General features: G+C 41.0%; 1 protein-coding gene across 4 annotated transcripts in view; it reads right to left on the bottom strand.

Annotated features, from left to right (window-relative positions):
- Positions 1 to 3,512: 3,512 nt before the first annotated feature.
- The window catches only part of pax2b (paired box 2b), a gene marked incomplete at both ends in the record, with an annotated part of 28,066 nt that continues 11,418 nt past the window's right edge, over positions 3,513 to 20,160 (bottom strand). Inside the window, 5 exons of one of the 4 annotated variants that reach the window (XM_079292721.1) lie at positions 3,513 to 3,634; positions 5,247 to 5,333; positions 7,389 to 7,490; positions 14,545 to 14,659; positions 17,449 to 17,678. In XM_079292721.1, coding sequence (XP_079148847.1) covers positions 3,513 to 3,634; positions 5,247 to 5,333; positions 7,389 to 7,490; positions 14,545 to 14,659; positions 17,449 to 17,678 — 656 coding nt within the window. Of the gene's footprint in view, positions 3,654 to 5,246; positions 5,334 to 7,388; positions 7,491 to 14,544; positions 14,660 to 17,448; positions 17,679 to 20,160 lie in introns of all 4 variants that reach the window. The other 3 variants (XM_079292723.1, XM_079292724.1, XM_079292722.1) reach the window with 3 other exon arrangements.

Genomic DNA, 20,160 nt, shown 5'->3' with positions numbered 1-20,160 from the left:
TTTTTTTCCCCATTAAAACAAAATTGAAAATAGTGTTTGGACCAAGAAATGCATTTCTGAATTAAAATCCGAAAAGCTCAGCAACTGTGTTATATATTCCCATTCTGTCTGACATCATTTCATGCTGCTCTATCTCGTGCTGCCGCAGCCCAAATCCTTTGCAAATCGTACGGCGCTAATCAGGACAGTGTCCACTTGTTGTAAATCAATAATGATATAACTAAGTCATACAAGGCGGCAGCGGCGGAGGGATTACGGAGCGAAGAAAGAGTGAAATAAGCTCTAAGAGGGATTTCATGCATAAATCTCTCCCTGCAACTTAACACAAATTGAATTCAGGCACACTGCTAGAAAAATTAATTCAGCTTTACAACGCGGGGAGAGGTTAAACACTTTATGTGCTGCTCAGTGATCCGAATCATGGAGAAAACATTTAGAGGCATTCTCACCGCACTGTGCACCGTGTGATCTTTATACTCGAAAAATAAATACATTCATCTCAAAATAGTCTCATTAAGTTCCAGAATTCATTCCGCCATTGTTTATTTCAACTTTTCTTTAGTTATTTTGAAGTTGTCATCTCAAGCATTTGTACACATCAAACGTGTGTTTGGCATCAAAACACTTCATTTGAACCCATAGTTTAGCATTTACAAGCTGCATATAAAAGCTCTGCACACTGTAGTGAAGTAAGCACTAATAAGGATATATATATTAAGTGTTTGTCTACAATTATCTCTTCTGCAGAATGAAGGATCTTTCCTCGTGTATGGGCTGGACATCAGTGAGACTATTCTGGGTCAAAGGTTCTTTTAAACTCCTGTTTATTGGAGGAAAAGAAACCTATCAAAATGTGCTTTTTCAGTTATTGTGAGACACATTTTGAGGCATTGGAAAAAGGCTAAAGCTCCAGATTTGAAAGATTGTTTGAATGGTAGCGATAGCATCCTGTGTGTCGATGCTCAATCGATTAAAAGGCAGTTTGGAAGATGGGACTTCCTCCTGTAGGAACTGTTTTGGACCTTTTTATAAAGATGAAGGTCTTCTGTGTCATGTTTTCTTTTCATTTTGTTGTGTTTGTCTTTTTGTAATAGTACCTCACCCTGAAAACGTCTCTTATCAAGCATAATCTGGTGCATGAACAGTTAGTGACTGACGACGATAATTTAAAGCAGCTGGAATCATTTTATTCTTGTTAATATTGTTTGTATGCTGCTTTTTTGGGGTAAGCGGCACTTTGACGTTGCATCATGCAATGCATCATATTTTATAAGCTGTTTTTTTATGTGAAATGTTGAACTGCAAAGTAACTTAAATTGTTAAATAAATTGAGTAAAAAGTACATTCTTTCCCTCACGAATATACTTGGTTACTTTCCACAATTGGTGTTAAAAAATGTGTATTAAGTGTTTATACACTCGGGGTTTAAATACAATATTTCCCTTAACCTAACTTGCCATATTGATAGATGAATGAAAATCAATCTCATGTTTGGACCAAATTAGATTTGATTCATTATTTTTCATCTGTTGATGATCACAATTTCCAAGCTGACGTCTTCAAGTTGCTATTTGGTCTCGACCAAAACCCAAAGATATTCAACATCCAATCATAAGCAACACATCCTCACACGTGAGAAGCTGAAACCAGCACGTTTTCCTGAAATAAAACTTGTGTAATTAATCAATTATCAGAAATTTTGTCAATCAATTGTTTCAGGTCTACTCCAGATGGTCAGAAACACCATGCAGCCCCTTTTGCGTAAAAGATTTCAGACACTTTTTTATTATTGTACAAGTGAGACCAGCATAATGAAAGTGATAATACCCATGAACATGAAAGACATTTTTTCTGACTGTATTTACAGAGAAGTGTCTTCACATCACACACAAAAAATCCTTCTACAAAACAATTTGTAAATAACATAACAATTAAATAAACTCCACCTACCTTTAGGTTTACAGCTGAATATGCATATGATGACCATCTCTGCACTGCATAGAATTTATACATATACTTTTCCTCATGAACAACGTGGGTTTTTCCTAATAATAATAATAATACTGCACTCATGATGCATATAGGCGGCCTGTAAATAAACATGAACAAGAACTAAGTCTTTGGCAAATGCAAATACATTCACTTGACAGATGAAGAAACCATCATTCCAGCTGGATTCAGAGAAACAACTTGGCCTGAAACATGGAGCTGACGTTCGGAGGGAACATGTTTAAGGCATTTAGCTGAAATCGTCGCCCTGGTTTTTCGACGTTATTGGAGTTGTCAGAATCCGATGCTTCGGGCATGAAACTAGACAAATGATACTGGTTTGACTTGGGATGGCTGTTATATCCTTGTCTGTGGTTGAATGCCAAAGACTTGATCAACTTAAATAAAAATGTAAGCTGTGGGAATATAGTAGTGCACGTCAAGGCAGTGACATGATGGGCCTTGGATTACAGGAGAAACTGTAAGTGCCTTTCAGACTGAGACTCCATAGGCTTACAGTCAGTTTCATGAAGCAAATATGCATCATCATTTTTTTTTTCTGCATAATAAACGCTCCAGTGTTGCAAACCTCCAACATAGTGCAAAATCAACAAAAAACACAAAAAAGGTTTCGCCTGATGACTTCTTGTATCCTGACAAATAAGAAACCGTAAAACACGAGCCAAGCAGTCTGCAGTTTAGTCGTTACGAATTATAAAAATGAAATAAAAAAATCATTTTAAGAATATATTTACTAGTTTCTTGAAATCTTGCAAATAGCGGACCATGGTGATATAGTGTCATGGCTCCCTCTATTTTTCAAACGGATGTTTCTTTATTTATTTCATTTTCATTTTTACATCTTGATTGTGTATCACAGAGAACATGTCCTAATCTTCTCATGGCATCAAAAGCGATCGATTTACTCATGCTGGATGTTTGGTCGTTGACTGTTCAGATGGATAAAAACAACGTTAGCCTGCCACAGCCTGCATGTGCCCGACTGCTAATCTCCTCTGATCTCACTGTGCCGCCATCTGAATCGGAGTGGGAGACGAATGGAAACAGGGGGGGGGGGGGGAGAAAGGCTGCTGCTGCTACATTTTTAAGCTCCGGACAGCGTCCCTGCTGAGAGCCGTCAAGAAAAGGAATGTACAGTATTGATCCGTGATGGGATGAGACTGCGACACTGTCACAGGGGGAAAATAAATTCAGTTTTTGTTTGTAGTCTTTTTCTTTTTCATTTTTTAACTGCAATTAGCAGTTTTCATTGTATGGTGTGTGTGTGTGTGTGTGTGTGTGTGTGTGTGTGTGTGTGTGTGTGTAGTGTCTTTGATGATCTTCTTATAGGTTTTTTTTTTTTTTTGTTTGTTTTTTGGGGTAGGGGGGGGGATTTCGAGTGTCCAAAAAAGCTGCGAGGAGAAAAGTCATCTGGAGTCCGCTACCAAAAAAAACGTTTCTCATTGTGTGAGCCGGGAACATGTTTATGCGCATGTTGCTCAGTGTCCAGTGGACCATGCCGCTCACACCGGGGCAATATGGAGGCTAAGGCCATGGTCCTGCAGGTTGATTTGGTTTCCATGGTAACTAGTGACGGTCATAGGCAGTGGCAGCAGTGGGGGGGGCGGAGCCTCTCGATGCGGCACTATAATAATAAGGGGAACCTGAAAGTTAACAGAAGAACGAGCCATTTAAAACGGCAACAAAATGACATTTTCCAAATGTGCAATCACAATTAATTGTTAATAAGCTGTTTTACACATTGTTCTTTTACTGGACATGTTAACAGTTAATTGACTGTTGCCAAGCCCCATCCCCTTAGTTTTCAGGGGCACATAATGCATTTTACAATGATGACAGAGGCACATGTATAACTCAAATTTAAAAAATGTTTACAATGAAGATAGTCCTTGATTTCAAACGCGTGTAGACAAAAACAGGTTTCTAATTTCTAGCCAGTTTGGAAACGTTAACATCTTTTCATACGCTGTAGCTATCAAGTTAATTAAGCGTTAAGTCCACGACTTGGCTAATGACGTCATCTCTTCCTGATTTAAATGTTTCCAGCTAACTGGTTTAAAGACGAGAAGAAGACTGGAACTAAAGCTGAATGTCCCAAATAAAAAGTCATCATTCTCACTTGTTGATGATCCGTGTAGAATACATGGAAATAAAGAAACGGTATTGTTCTAGAGTTAGTTAGCCTAGTATTTTAAGTATGATGAACACAAATGTAAGGTCAGACTGTTATTTTGTTCCAACACAAATCAGTTTAGTCGCTTAGCTTACATACATGTTTTTCAAAGAGCATGTTTTTACTTTAGCCTCGACCCTGATTCAGGACCAGCTTTCATTCAGTCGGTCTGCTAATCATGACGTGTAACCTCATGTAATAATGTATTTAGTTAGCGATGGGCTCCTGTATTGAAGAGTTATGGTAACGCCAGTTTCACGCTAAGGTACTAGTTGTTGCACGAGCAGCAGCCTAGCTGTTCACACCAGAAGCGCATATTCCCGCTCTGGTCAACAAGCGATTCTGCTCTTTTTTTAGAGAGTTAAACTCTGTCGGCCTGTCTGCTTGTCGAGCTCGCTCTGTGTTTAGACATGACTGGCAAGTGTGTGGACAACAAGTAGTCCATGTAAATTAAAAACCACAATCACAAACGGTGACACTAACCCATTTCTATTAAATATGTGTATACATGATCAGATTTAGAAATTTGATCATTTGGCATAAAAATCAGGGCAAATAGTGAGCTAGTTTTGCAGGGCACGCTAATGATTGTGGCTCAGAATAGAGCAGATAAATACAGTTTAATCTATTCCCGATACTTTTGCTCTTGTGTGATTTGGTTTTGGAGAGCCTAAAAAAACACCCTCCAGACTCTAAAAAGGCGGAGTATCGCTCTTCTTATAGCCCCAATGCACACTGTTTTGGCACATGGAGAAATCATAAAAATGGAATGAGAGTAGAACAGACATTCCCATTCAAATCAACATAGCAGGATGGTCAGAGTGGCGGCCATTTTTATGTGTACCTCTGGCATTACGGGCTTATGCATTCCATGTCTATGGTCAATGCGCCGCGCTGAGCGCAGTATTCTTTTGAACTCGTCAAATGACCCCCGCCAACCGTTCAAAATCCGTTCTACTCTCGTTCTATTTCGATGGTGGAAATCCAAAGAGGCTGTGCCTAGTTGCACAATCGCTGTTGGGCAAAAACGGTAAATTAATCCACTTTCTCTCTCTTTACTCACTTAGTAATGCTGGGTTGCTGAATCGCCAGGCGTCATTGTAGGTCGTGTACTGTGGGTGACTGTATGGGTTCCCCGAAAACTCACTCCCTGCGAAACAAAACAACAAATCAATTAGCATTTCAATGCATCAAACCATTACCCCGTTCACATGCAGTCATTTCTCGTCATTCAAAACAGGATGCAATTTGAGGGGGAAAATGATAGTCATCGATGTGCTACCAGTCAAGCAAGTAATTTATTTCTTTTTCATTTCACTTAAGTTATGCAACACTGAACAATACAGGATGCGACACTGAAGGCGGCTTTCCCTGTCCCATTTATGGATATCTACCCATTCTTCTTCCTCCACTATATTCCAAACCAGTCCAATAAATACAGAGTGGTAATAAACAGTTTCATGCATACATTTTTGATATGCTGCAATAAATCCTGCAGCCTTTCTTGGAGGATTTTTTTAACATCTCCCCCCCTCCAGTCCGAGCTCTGGTGTTTGGTGCGACAGAATTTCATTGCAGGGGAACTAACTTGGAGCATGTCAGTGAGCACTGCTGTTGGTTCAACATGTTTCTTTCTTTTACGAGACAATACAGGCTAGATTTGATATGAAGCTGGTGAGAAATGGCTTTGATTTAACAGTGTTTTGTGCCCGTCACTAAATCTTAGTGGTTGTGTAGAGGATGAATGGGTTGCAACACAAAACCACAAGCCATGGGATGAAGGCCCTCATCTTTTGCTTTGGACCACATAACAACAAATGGAAAGTAAAAGTATGTTTGACTTTAACAGTTTTATTAGTCAAAATCCAAAAGTGAATTCCGACTGCACTGCCACAGGGTGCTACCACATCTTCCTCTGTGTTTTTCTTTTTTACTGGAAGCTGTTAAATGGACTCAACTGTTTACAGAAGCATTTCAAAGAATGTAAAGTCTCTATTTTTAAAATAGCTTTTCATAACAGAGGCAGAAAGCAAAACCAGAGAGCACTCAACGAGCACAAGCGTGTGCCACAGTTTATTTACACTGACAGGCCAATCTAAATGAATAATGAAATAATATACAATATCTAGAAAACATGTCTGCATCAAAATACACCGAGTAACAAAGCATCATGGGATACATGTGGCAGATTTTTGTTTTTTTTAAATGCTTTGAACACCAGAAACAAAATTCCATTCACCTTTTGCATTGAAGTGGCAGGAAAACAAGCTATCATTAAATACATATAACCTGTCCTGGAAGATGCCACTAGAGGTAAAAATAAATGTTTCTTTGTAATTTTGGTTAACTGACACAAATAAATCCTTGCTCCATGACCTAATTTTCAAGTTTCAATGATGTAAAATAAAGTTTTGTGAAGATTACCTCCTAACTAACAGACTAAAACAAATGGCACAGTTAATAAAACCCTCCTGGCGGAGGTGATAACCAAACCCGTCACTGCGGCCCTTCATAAAAGAGAACAGAGGAACAGCCAGAGCCTGTGATGGGCTGTGTGATTGCTAAATGATATGCAAACACAGGACACACTCCACTGGTTTCCCCATCCATGTGGTTTAATCACATCAAAGCAAAATGCCGGCTGTGGTTTGGCTGAAGTGTGTGGTGATGCTGGAGCTGAAAAAGGCACATAAGCTCAGCACCAAAACTGCATCCCTGGCAGTGAAACACAAGCCTGACCTCCTCAGAGAGAGAGAGAGAGAGCGAGCGTTTTAAATATTTACTGGGCTCCCATGCCTCTGCCTTTTGACCCTTAACTGTTTGCTGTGAACCTGAACTGCAGGTTAAGTAGAGGAGGGGGAAAGGGATATGCTCTGGAGCACAGAGGCTGGGGAGGGCCGGTAGTGCTGTTTATCGACGGCCGGTGCGAACGGCCACGCGGGAAGATAATGAGCTAAAAAGGCTGAGAGGAAATCAGGAAGGAAGTGAGAGCGGCTGTCCTCTCCCCTGTCTCTGATCACTTATTCTTATCCAATCATACACACAGAGATAATATGAGACTGTGTGTCTTCCTCTGCAGGTCAATATGTATCCCCGCTGCGTAACTTGGCACTAAACTCTCTTCACTCTCCTTTTTGAGGTAAGTGTAACCTGTTAAGTAGACCCCTAAAGACAATATGAAGCGCTGACGTGGTCTCTCACTTACCAGGAACCATTCCAGCGAGCGTTGAAGTTGGGTAGCTGCCCTGACCTGTGGGGGGAACGTGTGGGGGGTATCCAGGTAAGGTTGTGTTGGCCATATCCCGACCTGAAGAGACAAAAGGAAACACAACAAAACAAAAAAACACTTCATCAGTGCTTTCTAGTTTTAACCTGTGACTAGCATTAAAAAAAAGTGGAAGAAGTCTTCAGATCCGCGATATAATATTGTAAAAGTTCTGCATTCAGATTAAGTATCGTCATGAAAATGTACAGGCACAATTATTCATCACTCCGATTTGCCCCTTTGAGAGTATTATTAGCTGTATTAAATATACTGGGATATTATCACTGATACATTTAATGATGTAGCATGCAGAGATGGAACTAATTTTACCTACATGTACACTGTTGGTTTGTTTCGTCCATACTAATTTGTTATATTTTGCTGATTTTATATTTAAAATGCCTGTCGTCAAGTAAAAAGTACAATATTTCCCCCTGAAATGTCATGGAGATGAAGAATAAGTACAACTCCCTCAAAACTGTACTTAAATACGGTAAATGTGCTTCGTCACTTTTTTTGACCTCTGCTTTTCAGTGTTCAATTTCAAAATGGAAACCAGATACTGCAGTTAGATGACACGGCGCTAACATATGTTACTTTAGACATCATGACTCATCACCACCGCAAGTCAGTCAGCACAACTCCATTTTCCCTTTTTAGTTCAGAGATACTTTCAAAGAGCTTAGTGTCATTGATTAAACCTGTTTAATAGCATCAGTCCCCAACAGCGGAGCTAAAAACAAGACCGCAGCTGCTGTTTTGAGCCAACTGAATACTGGTCACATCAATGTGTCCTCATTACACAGTTCTAACTTGTCTAAATATGGCAGCCCCTCTCTTCCTCTGTGAGTCCGAGCACAGTGGCCCCTCTGCGGAGCGTCACCCGTCCCGCTGCAGATATTCAGCTCCGTAATTGAGAGTGACGGTTGGGTTGTCCTCGCTGGCCACGGGGACATTTGGACAAAACGGCACGTCACCCCAATCTGCACTGGGGCCAGGGAAGGAGAGGCCCCTGTTATATTGTCAGCTGTGAGGGCCACTTGGACTCAAAGGGGGGGAAAGAAAACAAACAATCATCTCCAAAATGGAGCTTTAATGAGGAACTGGTATACGAGAGCACCACAAGAAAAATGTTCTCCATCTTTACAAATGTTTCACTATCTAAAGGAAAACTTTTTATTACGATAATCCAAATTAATTTTGCATTTCTCTTATTCTTTAAGGAGAAGTGCGTCACTAAGTCATACAGTATCATGATTGCTACTTTATTTTAGATTGAAAATCATGGACATTGTGTATATTTTGTTTAACGTTTTTATGCTGTCTTATCGGCCAAGTATCTCTTGAAAAATACATTTTAATTTAATTTTACATTTTACCTAGTTAAATAAAAAAATGGAGATGGACCCCAAGTTATTTGGTTTCGGGCACTGCACCACAACTGAAAGGTTTTACTCAATGCAAAGGAAAATTATGCATAATGCAACAAAATAAATCGACAAAAATTATCCAGAAATAAATTCCACGTTTCATACTGAGAGTAGAATTCTACTGCAACACTTGACCTCCCAAGTGCTGAACACATGTATCTGTCCGAATATCAAAAACTGGCTCTTGCTGCCAATTAGCATTGCTAATGAGAGCATAAACCACAGGCAGATTTAGATAGTGACTACAAAATCCAATTCATACAATTCATACGTGCAATATCATGAGCAACTTATTTGTACGAGGTATTGAGGCTGAGTGAACGGGCCCTCTGGGTATTGAAGTACCTGCTACAGGCTGGCAGGATACTGGCTACAGTGGGGGCTGAGGGGGGGGGGGGTAGGGGGGGTAGAGGAGTGAACCGGCTGGTGAAGAGGCGGGGTTGCAGGCCTGGAGGTCCAACAGACTCAGGCCTGCTGGGGAGAAGGAGGAGGAGGGGGTGGAAGGAACCATCGAAGCCTTGTATGGCTAATCTTGGATGATACAATGATCTAAAAACGTGAACTAAAATATACTTACTTCGTATTTACTCTTATTAGCAACATTACTTTTTCTTTTCAAGCATGTTGAACACTTTTGGCAGTTATCTTTAGACATTTCGTGGCAGAAAACAATGAAGCGCATTTATTCAAGTACAGTTCTAGTTTTTACTTTTAATGTACTCCTTCTTTTCCAATACATTTCTGAGAAATTGCACTTTTTACTCTGTTACAGATACAGGTACTTGTTACTTTGCAGATACAGATTTGACATGTATGATCTGCTGTTGGAAGGTAACGCATTGCTGTAGATTATACTACTAAACAGTATTTAAAGTGTTTAAAATGAGCTCCACCCTTGCTGCTTGAATTCACATCAATAACAATCTATACCTTGTACATATATGTATATATATATATATATATATATATATATATATATATATATATATATATATATATATATATATTAATGAAAATACCATACTGTTGTCATAGGAGTTGTTATTGTTCTGTGTGGAGCCGCCCCAAGTGTGTCAGTTTGTTGCTCAACCAAAGAGAGATTTATTCAAAGTCACTGTATAAAACAATATTACAGGAACTTGGGAAATCTATTTCAAAGTTCATTCTCACGTCAAACACAAACGATTCAGTCTTGCTGCTCTCAGCACTGATGGCTGTATTGTATGAGGCCTGCTGAGATGTGACTTTTGGTTAAAGCAGAGCGACTGGAGGGCTGCGGAGTTAAAGAGCTTTGCAGAGACGAGTGAGGTCATGCCGGACTTTTCATTTATAATAAGAATTAGTTAGCCACAAGCCAGTGCACATAAGTCAAAGGGAGCCGTGGGAGTACTGTAGGCGGGGGGGTCCAGCAGGGGTGAGGCCATTGTGTGTGCGTGTAGACATTGGTAACTATTGTCTAACTGTCTCGGCAAACACTGACCCAATCTTTTCTTCATTATTATTGCAGCAGCCACAGCAGTCATACATGTTTTTAATGAAAATAAATACGGCTATCTCTTCATTACCTCGCGTCAAAGAGAAGAAATACATAATGAGAAACGCATCTCTGCCAAGTTTAATCTCTTTAAAAAAAATGGCTAAACTGCAATGGAAAGTTTCTTTTCTTGTTACCAGAGATTTCAGTTGCGATAAATTGTGAACATCAGCTTGTATTTTGGTGAAAGCATGAGTTCATATTTTAATTTGCAAATATACAAAAGCAAAAGATTGGAGATGTGGAGAGTATGTTAAAGGTTTGTATTTCCTAATAAGAAATCAGTGAATCTCAGTCTATTGCCATCACATGTTGACTCTGTTGATGATGATAATAATACTCATCACAGCCTCCTGAATCCTGTTTTTGTGTATTCCAGGATACAGTTGGCAGTGGCTGCCAGCAGCTCTGTGACTGTTGCTTTATGTCCCCTTTAAAGCCCTCTTTCTGAGAGGTGCCAGTTCGGAGAACTCTCTGTACAGCAAAGATAGCCTCATTAGCTGCTTCCTAGCCTTTGTTGTTTTTACAACAGAGATGTGTGTGCAGATTCTCATTAAAAGACAGGTTTCTCTATATTGTCTGCTTCCTCTGACAGTCCCCTTAGATTCAATGCCAGCAAATCGAGCTATTTACTTTTCTTCTGCCCTCCTTTTCCTTCCCTGCGAAAATCAATTCAAAGATTTTTTTTTGGTTTGCTGTTACAAAATCTTGTTGATTTCTGTCTTAATTTGAGAAGTGGCTTGTAGTAGTCGCTGCTGAGCTGGGAATACGTAATATGAGTATTTCTTGCTTTTAGTGGGCCTTGAAATGTCTGATTTTTACAGACAAGATAGTTTGAGTATTTTGAAGTTGTTAGAAAAAACGGAGAACAAATGACAGCATACTGACAGCACTACTGGTTATTTCCTTAATTCAAACTACACAGAGTGACCGAAAGCATACAGTCTAAACTATTGAGTCAATCCTTGATACTGTGAGAAGACAAAGATTTGTAAGTTGTATCTCAACCCAAAACAACGTGACAAGAAACTATTATGTTTGTTTTTTTTGCATTCAAATTAACTCGGTGTCTTCAAATGGGAAAGCAAGATGACCTTCTCTTTATTTGGCACAGCAACAAAGTCATTTGAGAATTGACTCTTTTTGCTTGCAAGAGTATTAAATTTAGCATGACAGGGACACCTTCATGTTTGCTACAACAACAACAACCAAAAATCTTTGACCTCTGTTTTTCTAGGCTATATGCAGAATGGGCCAATTTATCACAAGCCAAAAAATCTCAGCACCCTAATTAATTACAACTAAGTAAAGAATGTTTGGAGAGCCAAATTGCTTTAATTCCCCAAACACCGACTGAAAGTCGTTCATTATCAAATGTGTGCTCAAAGGTTAGTTTGCTTTTGTGAAGACGAAATAAGCATTAATGTCGGAGCTCGGGCCTGCGTTTCCCCCTGTGGGGAGACGGGCGAGCGCTTTGTCACGAGGCCACACATCACTTACGGCAGGTTCGCTGTCTGATCTTTGCTCGCTGCTCACTGGGCAACGGCAGGTCCTGATACGTTCTGTGCAGTTCACCCCGAGATCACTCACTCACCCTAATTGAACGCAAAGTGTGGACGGTTGTGTTTTGCTGGAGGAAGTTTTGTTTGGAGAATTAACAGGAGTGTGCAGAGGCAGCTGCTCGAGGAGGAGAAGTGTCATTGACACGGGAGCTTTGGAGCCTCCATTAACAGGCCCAGCAGGGAATATCTTTAAAGAGTCTTCAGTATGCAGTCACTGAGTGGAGATGTGTAAAACTCCCACTGAGTACTCAAGGGAATCCGCCGAGCGCTTGAAGATGGCACTTTAGCCTAAAGCTCCATCAAGAAAACAGGTGGGCTCCGACTAATTTCAGGAAATACAGAAACTCTCTATAGAAATAGTGGACAATTGGCCATATCAAGGCCATCTCTCCATTTATTTCTCAAAATACACAAAAAAAAGTTCAGAGCTCCTCCTTCTGCTATTCATAAACTCACCCATGGCTCACACTATTTGAATTTTAAGCAGCTGGAATGAACAAGAATAAGAATGACTTGAGATGAATCCATCTCTCGGAGGGAATTCATCAAAGAAACGACTTCCCATATCAACAATAGAAATTACCTCACAATATGCAATTGTCCTATCCACATATTCATGGAACCCTTTGGTGTTTTTATGGGGTAAGAGGGACTATTTAGCAGGTAATGCAGCATTAATGTGGAGGAGAGGGAGAGAGAGAAATACTGTTTTAATGAAAGTGGCTTCTTGCCTCTCAATTTCGATGATGTGCACAATGCCCTTAAATCCCTTTCTTATTTGAGCCTGCTTTGCAGGTACTTTTGAGCCTTAATAGGATAAGCAGAGGACACAAAAGATTTCTATCGCTCAAGTCTCTCACTTCACTGAGAATCCCGATGTCTGGCAATGAGCACTTCATGAATCATTCATTTTTAACAGATTATGCAAATTCCAGGACATAAAATCAACAAGATCAATAACTGCAGGCATTTTAATTGGTGTTGGAAAACATTTTAAGGATGAAGATAATCTCCAGTTCTTTCCCCCGTAAAGACACAATTAATTTCAAATTGGATCTGAGCCTAAATGCTGCAGATAATTTACTACTTTTTGCATGGCTTAAAAATTCCTCTGGTAGGCTTATCGCTGGCAAGTAAACTGTAACACTCAGCCATTAGAGAGACCACACACCTGAATATCACCTAATACGCACACAGGCAGCCACTGAGGGAAAACCAAGCAGAGGAGCCACGAACCAAATACTAATTACAAAGTGGAAGTCAGAGTGATGTTTGTTCCATTAGTTTGACCTCTGAGTGCTTTATTTCTCTGCCTCCAGTGAGATCTGCCACCAGAAAAGGGAAGGAAATAAACTTATTTACAAACACAAAAGCAGGCAATGTGCTTTTTTCATATACAGACACACACACACACACACACATACACATACACACTGCATACAATCCCATCTTTCTTCCCCTACATGTCTCTTTGCACCTGTAAAGCAGTAAGGAGACCCTCTCTGCAGAGACCATCTGAAATATCCCAGGTGCAAACAAAGCCGTCTGCATTCTACGGGGCCATCAGTGCACAAAGGACAAACACACACCTTTCTTCTCAGGAGGCCTGCCTTACAGGGGAAATCTACCTCCCACATGCCCTTTCTTTTCTCATAAGACTGCTTGGCTATCACTTGAGAAATGGGGGGGGGGGGGCTGCAGCAATTTTCAATCACCCTGTCCTCCCCCACGCAGAACTCGCTGCCTTTGATGGCTGCTGCATAATTATATGAATTTTAATAAAAGCTCTGTGTATTAATCTCAGGCCTCCCGACAGTCCTCGTAAACTTTCAGCAAACTTAACCTTCTTCTTGGTAATAACACGGCAACAACGAAACAATATTTCAATTAGCCAGGCAGTCATTAACTGTGACAAGGAGAGGAGACGATGAGGGGGGAGAGAGAGCGAGAGAGAGATAGAGAGAGAGAGATAGGAGGGTGAAATAAATGATCATGGTGTTAGAGTTAGGCGGCAGAAATGCCAGAGCCTATTTACCGAGGCACATTACTCGTGCTTTGAGACACACAAACTGTCTCCCGGCGAACAAATCACAGGAGCAACACAGCAGCAGCCAACAAGCAGTCAGTCCTGCATGGTGGCCTTTTTTCTTTTTTCTTTTTTAGCGAGACCTTGCCCTGATACACAGTCATAGTTCTGATGTGCTGACACCCAAAGGTCCTTGTCCAGCGGTGACTGAACAGCTCCCCCCCCCCCCCCCCCCACACTCCGCCCTCACCCACAATCTCTCTTATCACCCTGCTTGCTCAGCAAAGACCCAGACGGAGGACAGCTGCTAAGCTTTTATCGCATCGCTGTACCACCTTTTCAGCTCTGAGTGAAATGGTATTAAAAAAGTCTTCACACTTAACTTTTTGGTTGGCTTTTATTTTCACACATTTCATTTTTTTTTCTTTTTTTCTGTCAATTGCACAAGCATTCTTAGTTGTTTTTACTCGTTCTTTTACATTGTTCAAACCCCCTCAGCTGAAGCTGTGGCTCGGCAGCATAAAGGCATACTGTATGATCTTACCTACGGGGTAGCTTTGCGACACGCTGGGGCCCAGGTCTGGGTTGACGCTAGAGGATAAACTGGGCTTGACTTCGTCCAGGCTGGAATTCAGGGCAGGGAGCGAGTACTCATTAGCCTGGGAAAAGGACAGTTGAATCATTACACAACCAAACAATACCAAGATGGAAATCCTCCCTCTCCTCCTCCATTAAGCGCTCCACACAGGCCTGTGTGAGTATACATTTGTATGAGAGCATTGTGTGTGTGTGTGTGTGTGTGTGTGTGTGTGTGTGTGTGTGTGTGCGTGTGTTCAAGCTGCAGGGTGGCAGTTCAAGCATATCATGAATGTATTTTGGTATTGTCTGAGAGGAAGTGGGATTTTGAGATGAGTGAAAAGCCAAGGCGTCAGCTGGCCCTTTGTGCTTGACTGCAGTCCTACTCCTGATCAGCCAAGGGAGAAAGCAGTTCTGCTTTGTTACAGGCTCACCATGTGGCCCTGCTTGAGAGACACCATTCACCTTTCTTTTTTATTTTTTTTGCTTTTTATTTGGAGTCTAAACCACCTTTAAATTTCATTACCTCTTATCTCTGAATGGAATCACTTGTACAACTTGCCCTTTTTGTTACCTTTAGCTGTTTGAGATTTGTCTCCTTGTGTGCATTCAGCTGTTGTATTAAAGGACTACTTCACCCGAATCACTCCACAACAAGATTTTTATGTGCTCAGGTTTTGAGATGTCCTTCTCTGAAACATCCATCTCAACCCCTCCTTAAGGTGGGTGAGTGGGATAAGTGTTTGTGCTGCTTTTGAAAAATAATAATAATTGAAATGTAATTAAAAACAACTTGTATCGTGTGAAAATGTTCGATATTAGTGCCAATACGATACCCAAATCACACAATTACCAATGCCCAAACAATACGTAAAAAATGTTTGAACACTTTGCATTTAACAGATGAAGTTATTAAACATCTCAAATGCGTGATTTTCTAAACACAGCTGAATCCCTAAATAGTCGGAAATCTGCAAAATTAGGATTTCAATCAGAAGGCATCTGATTGACAAATCAGTAAACGGAACGATGAATCAGACCAGGCATTTGATGCCGGCTATCAGGGGTTTAGATTTCGGATATCTATGGCCAGTTTGTGCCAAAAAGTCTTTCCAGAATCAATGTCCTAGTTCCTCTGGATAATCAACAAAAATCAGTTTTAATACAGAACATTTTTTAATTAACAGCCAAGTCTTATGAATAAAATATATATCTTTTTTTCTTTGTAACTTGTGTGAACTGACAATTTTAATAAAAAAACAAACGTACATATTTTACTCAATCTAAAAATAATCTCTTCCCAGCTTGTCTCTTATGTCATGTTCCATTTAGTTTTTAAATTCACTAAAAGACACTCGTGGCAGATGTTAGCACTTTTTTTTTTTTTTTTTGAATGAGATGAGACTTTCCGGAGTCTGAGTGTTGACGATGTTTGTCCAAAGCCCAGTGTGAGCCTGAGTGGCTCAGTGGGCCGCGCTCCCACAGGGGGACGCCCGTGACCCCGCTCTTGTCTGCCACTATCACCGATAAACTCTAATTGTCTGCTACAACTGTTCACTGGCACAATGTCGGATGTTTTCCTCTATTCTCGGAGGCTTCAGACGCCAAACAGACGTTTTATCATGCAGATAAAGGGCAGAAGGGGGAAAACTGAAAAGATGGGTCTGAAAGGGATGACCAAATGGCTAGCAGAAGTGTGGGAGGGGTGAATCCATTGAGTTTTGCATCTCCAGAATGGGTTTTTAATGCCTCGCTACAGAACCCAGACACTGGCTAATAGGGCCAGGAAAAAAAAACCCTGTGAGGCACCCATGAAGGGGAAAGTGCTCTGATTAATATTGCATTAAATTAAACCTGATTTTTCTCGACTGTTCCTGGCCTTCTTTTTTCTTCCCCCATTACTTGCCCTCTTTTCTTAGTCCAACCCTTTTCACTCTGCCTTTTAATACTCTCCCTGACGCTCTTTGTGATTGCAAGTCATTTCCAATTCGTTTTGGTATTGATCTTCCAGTAGAAATCAGTTTTGTAATTAGCTGCAAATTAGGCCCTCTTCTGGAGGTGAGGCCTGTCCCACTGATTTATCACCTGCGTAATTCGCCCCGATTGGAGAGAAATTAAAATGAACTCAATTAGGCGACTGCTTTTGCTTTATGGGTCCGACTTGTAGTTCGGTGGGAGAAATTAATAGCCTCTTGTTGTTTAATAGTATAATGAAAGTAAATAAAGGTTATCCACTGTAATAAGCCCAGAGCTTTCAATAAGCGCTGGTTCCTGGCTGTCGTTTTGGCTTGGGGTGGGGGTGGGGGGTGGGGGGGGGGGCTGGTCCCCAAATGCCTCTTAATTTTTGAAATGAGGATGGATGGCGAGCGTGGTTTTAATATGAGAAGGAATACATGCTTCCATACATCCACTTCATGAATTCATGAAGTGGATGTATGAAAATGAAGGCAGAAGACTGTGTCAGCCATTAAACATCAAGATGTGACACGGAATTGGAAAATAAACAACAAAAGGCAAGAAGCAGCAGTTGAATAACACAGCAAAAATGGAGAAAAATCTAGGTATTGATTAATTTAATGTTGCCTTACTGTTATTCTCAATTATAGGGGATACAAGAAATGTGTTTCTCATCACAAAATCAATAATGTGTGGGAGTTTTTCTGGTGATCCCTCCAGTATTATACATTTCTGGTTGTAATCCAGTGCTTGGACATCTCGGACGTTTGTTTAATTAGCTTTCTGGGTATGGTTTGGGAATATTTGTGACAAAGTTAGTTTTTTTAAATGCTTGAATCAGCGTCACATGCACATTGTGGGTGTATTTACTTGCATGTGAAGACAGAAGAGAGTGGTGAGTTGCAGTGCTACTAACCTGTTCAGGTTTGATGTGCTCCGATGTAGGGAAGACGTCAGGGTACGAGGGGCGTTCAAAGACCCGGTCCAGCGCTTCCAGCTGCTGCTGGGTGAAGGCATCTGCCCTAAGGTGTTTCCGTAAACTCTCCACACTACCCTGAGAATCACTGTTTGGGCCAGAACCATCTGAACCATCTACAAGAAGAAAGAGCAACAATCGAGATACTGACCCCGGAAAGCTGGCCTTTACTTCAAGCTATGCACTTTATATTCTCCTCATGTGTTTTCTGCACCACCTCTGTGGGGGATTTGAGGAGGACAGAAAGGGATGGAGTGCAGCTTTTTCCACTCCTTAATGGCTGTAGTGAGCCACTGGCTACATCACACAGATTTTTCCCCTGCACCCCCCCAGTAGTAACACCATCATGATCTGAAAGCCCTCTGGTAATTGATGGATTACCATCACTTGCAAATATATATATATATATATATATATATATATATATATATATATATATATACACAAGCATGTACAGTAATGAAGCTATAGTGCCTTTTTTCTTCCTTCTTTCCTCCCCAAAACCCTCTCGGTGCTCGCTGATATCAAGAGCAGTTTTTTCTCTTTTTTCTTTTTAAAGCACAATTTCCCTTTCACAATCCAATACTGCTTTCATTCTCTGTGAGTGCGGTGGTTCTATTTGGAAACGGCGGCGGAGGACAAGAGGCTGAAGAAAAACCGTAGAGTCTGGTTCAATCATCCTGCTCTCCAAACACAGGAATTTCCTCCTGACTATTGACCTGATTACCCGACTGTTGGGAGAAGGATGCCTTTGCTTCTCCCGTTGTCACTTGCGTGCCGACGCCTTTAAAGCCTTTACAGACCATCCTACCCTACCTCCCTCCCTTCCCCTTCTCCTCTGCAGTGGCTGTGTCTGTAGGTCTCCTCCCCTGATCCCCGAAAGCTTCAGCTCCCTTACAAATCTGTCATTCTAAATTTGCGGCAGATTATGTTCTCCCCTCAGCGGGAGAGTGGTGATATATGATATGCAAGGCCCCTATTGATTGCCTGATCTGGTGGCAAGAGGGAGCTGAAATGAACTTGAAATGAACATCATGCCTCAACTCATTGTGCGTATAATACTCTACTTAATCCCACATTTTTCTCTGCCATGGAATTCAATTGATCAATCATGTCTGTGTGATAGTACCATTTGGGAGGGTTATTGCCATTCTATTCTGCTGCTTGACCTTTTTTCACCGGCTGAGGCCAGAGGATGAACCCGACTCTCCCATGAAGGAGCTATAAAAGAGAGAGCGAGTGAGTGTGTGTGTGTGTGTGTGTGAGTGAGAGTGTGTGTGTGTGTGTGTGTGTGTGTCTGAGCACGTGCGGGTGTGTGCAGCCTGAAATTGTGCTGATAGCTGCAAAAATGTCAAGCAATAACTATCACGCGTTTGCTAACAATTTCTGGTTAACTATTTGTTCTATTTTTTGCTGCGGTAATGAATACAGGACTTATTTACAAGCGAAGCACCGATCCGATATGTCGGATCGTTATCCGTGCAGATGTCGGCCATGATGTGACAGATTTCGCAACTTTGTCACTGTCGGCATACACTTTAAAGGCTTTTGCTATCGGTTCGTTCAGTCGATGCCGGTCACCAAATCAGTTTTTAGTGGCACAGTAATCCCTGTCCTCGCGGTGGAGGTCAGATAAACAGCTGAGGTATACATATTTCAAATACAGGAAAAAGAGATAACTGGCACTCTGTGCCAGCAGATACCCTCAGTTGAGGTGTCGGTACTGGAAAAAGTTGCATTGGTGCATCACAATAATGTATCCCTCACAGTATCATCTGTTATCTTGTTTAGCTTGGTTTTACCCCAGCATGTCCTCCGCCCTAAAGGGGTCAAAAACATGTTCTCCACTGTATGAGAGTATGTCACTCTTACAGGGAAAAAACATGTAACTCCACATTTTTTGACTGTTTTTGTGCTGTTCCCAATTAAAATCACCATAATATCTCAAAAACACTTTGTCATCTAGCTTTAACATGTGTGTGTGTTTTTTTTAAATGGACACTTGTGGGTGCAGTTGAATGTAAACGAATAGTTTGACACTTATTTGTTTTCTTGGCGAGAGTTTGACGAGAATATCCCATTCCCATGGTTGTCTGTTAAACATTAAGCTACAGTCAGGAGATGATGAGCTTAGCTTAGCATAAAGACTAGAAACGATGCGAAACAGCTAGCCTGGCGCTGTGCAAAGGTAACAAAATATTCCTTCCAGCACCTCTTAAACACCCCCCCCCCCCCACTGCTTCCAGTCTTTATGTTAAGCTAAGCTCACCCTCTCCTGACTGTACTGTTCATATTTAATGCACATATGACTCATCAGAAGAATATGTTTCATGATTTCTTTAAGAGGTTATTACAACAGCTCTGATTTTTTATTTCTGACCTGTTGCTCATCTGAACTTTAGGATCTATTCCGGTGAATATTCAGCATGTTTTCTGCACAGACTCAGTGAAGGCCCTCACCAACTAAAGCGAGTGCTTGTCACTTTATCAAACTTGATTGTTCTCTTTGCTGCCATAGCAAATAGAGTCATTAATTACTTTCTATCAGCCGGCCCGAGCCACAACACCTGATCAATACCCCCCCACACTCTATATTTGTCATTCACCACTGTGGAATACACTTCCCACACACAAGACAAACCATCCTGGGTC

This window comes from Melanostigma gelatinosum, assembly GCF_949748355.1.
Source record: "Melanostigma gelatinosum genome assembly, chromosome: 21".
Classification (NCBI taxonomy): Eukaryota; Metazoa; Chordata; class Actinopteri; order Perciformes; family Zoarcidae; genus Melanostigma; species Melanostigma gelatinosum.
The sequence above is the reverse complement of the archived record's forward strand: the minus strand, read 5'-3'. Positions and strand labels throughout refer to the sequence as shown.